Here is a 1,284-nt window from a genome sequence, read left to right as displayed (position 1 = left end):
AGGTTTGAAACCTTCACCTTGTCTTTTTAGCACAAATTCGTATAACCTCGAAGCGTCTTTTGAAATAGAAGTAAAAGTGCAATAGGATCCACCCAAAGAAAAAGGAATAGGAAGAATTATTAAAACTATGGCAAAATATATTAAACAGAGGGAGTAGGACGGCGCCGTGCCGTGTAATACGAGAGAAAGAAATACTCCTACATACACAGATACACTGCTCGTATTTCCCGTCAAAATAACAAAATTATACATGCATCATGTTGCGTATACATCAGTGCGGTGCTCGACTGCTCGCTCAGTATACTGTTCCTTTAGAATAATATTGGCAAGAACAAAATAGCAATCTCGCTATATTAGACGGTTTCCAATGAGATTACACGATTTACATTATTATCATCTAGTCGTCGTAATCGTCGTTATCCCTGCGGTTGAGGAAGCGCCTGACAGCGCCGACGACCGCCCCGCCCACTATGAACAGGACGAGCGTGTCGAAGCCGCCGCCGACCCCGAGGGCGACGCTGGGGCCACCGTAGAAGCCGAACGGCGACAAGCCGTACCCGCCGTAGCCACCGTAGCCGTAGCCGCCCACCAGCGGCGGCGCCACGCCAGGGTTGACGTAGATGTTCGTCCTGCGCGTGCGCGAGAGCATCGGAAAACAAATCAGAATTCAGAACTAAAAACTCATCCTCTCCATGCTAATGGACCAGCGTGATTGTCGATTGCATACCTTGAGTTGTTTATCCGTGGACCGGAGGGGCGCGGCGCCGCGGACCGGAACGCCTTCCCGCCGACCCTGCCGCCGGACTTGCCCGCCATGGCGTCATCGACGGGCGAGAGCACGAGCACGCCAGCGGCCAGCGCGACCATCGCCAGCTTCCCGAGCTTTTTCAGCTCTAGGTTTCCAATCAACGAGGGAGACGCGTCCTTCTCGTTGGAGGCCCTGCACGAGAGCCTCGAGGATGCCGGCCTTGACGACCTCGTGAGCTGCAGGGCCGTGCAAAGGGGCCTCCCCGTAAGAGATGTGGGTGCTAGCGCCATAGCTCCTTCTACCTTGATTGCTCTGTCTTCTTCCTCCGAGCTTCTTGAATTGTGATTCAGTTTTAGATGGGTAGTGGTAGTAGAACTGTAGAAGGCTAGTTAATCTTGAGCTTCTTGGCCTAGATTGCCGCGTTTTGGCACGAAGAGGAGGAAGGGTAGTAGGAGAGTAGAAGGCTTATCTTGAGATGAGAAAGCGGCCACTTGGCCAAATGTGAGCGGCCGGGTGAAACGTCTAGAGGAGAGAGA

The 1,284-nt window shown here is 52.6% G+C and overlaps 1 protein-coding gene across 1 annotated transcript; it reads right to left on the bottom strand.

Moving 5' to 3' along the window:
- Nucleotides 1-202: 202 nt before the first annotated feature.
- Nucleotides 203-1,284, bottom strand: LOC124698289 (shematrin-like protein 3). The gene is made up of 2 exons (XM_047230785.1): nt 728-1,284; nt 203-629 (listed from the first exon to the last, which is right to left on the bottom strand). Exons 1-2 carry the CDS (start codon nt 1,036-1,038, stop codon nt 398-400), a joined length of 543 nt encoding a protein of 180 aa, XP_047086741.1. The 5' UTR covers nt 1,039-1,284; the 3' UTR covers nt 203-397.

This window comes from Lolium rigidum, chromosome 1 (assembly GCF_022539505.1).
Source record: "Lolium rigidum isolate FL_2022 chromosome 1, APGP_CSIRO_Lrig_0.1, whole genome shotgun sequence".
Lineage (NCBI taxonomy): Eukaryota > Viridiplantae > Streptophyta > Magnoliopsida > Poales > Poaceae > Lolium > Lolium rigidum.
The sequence above is the reverse complement of the archived record's forward strand: the minus strand, read 5'-3'. Positions and strand labels throughout refer to the sequence as shown.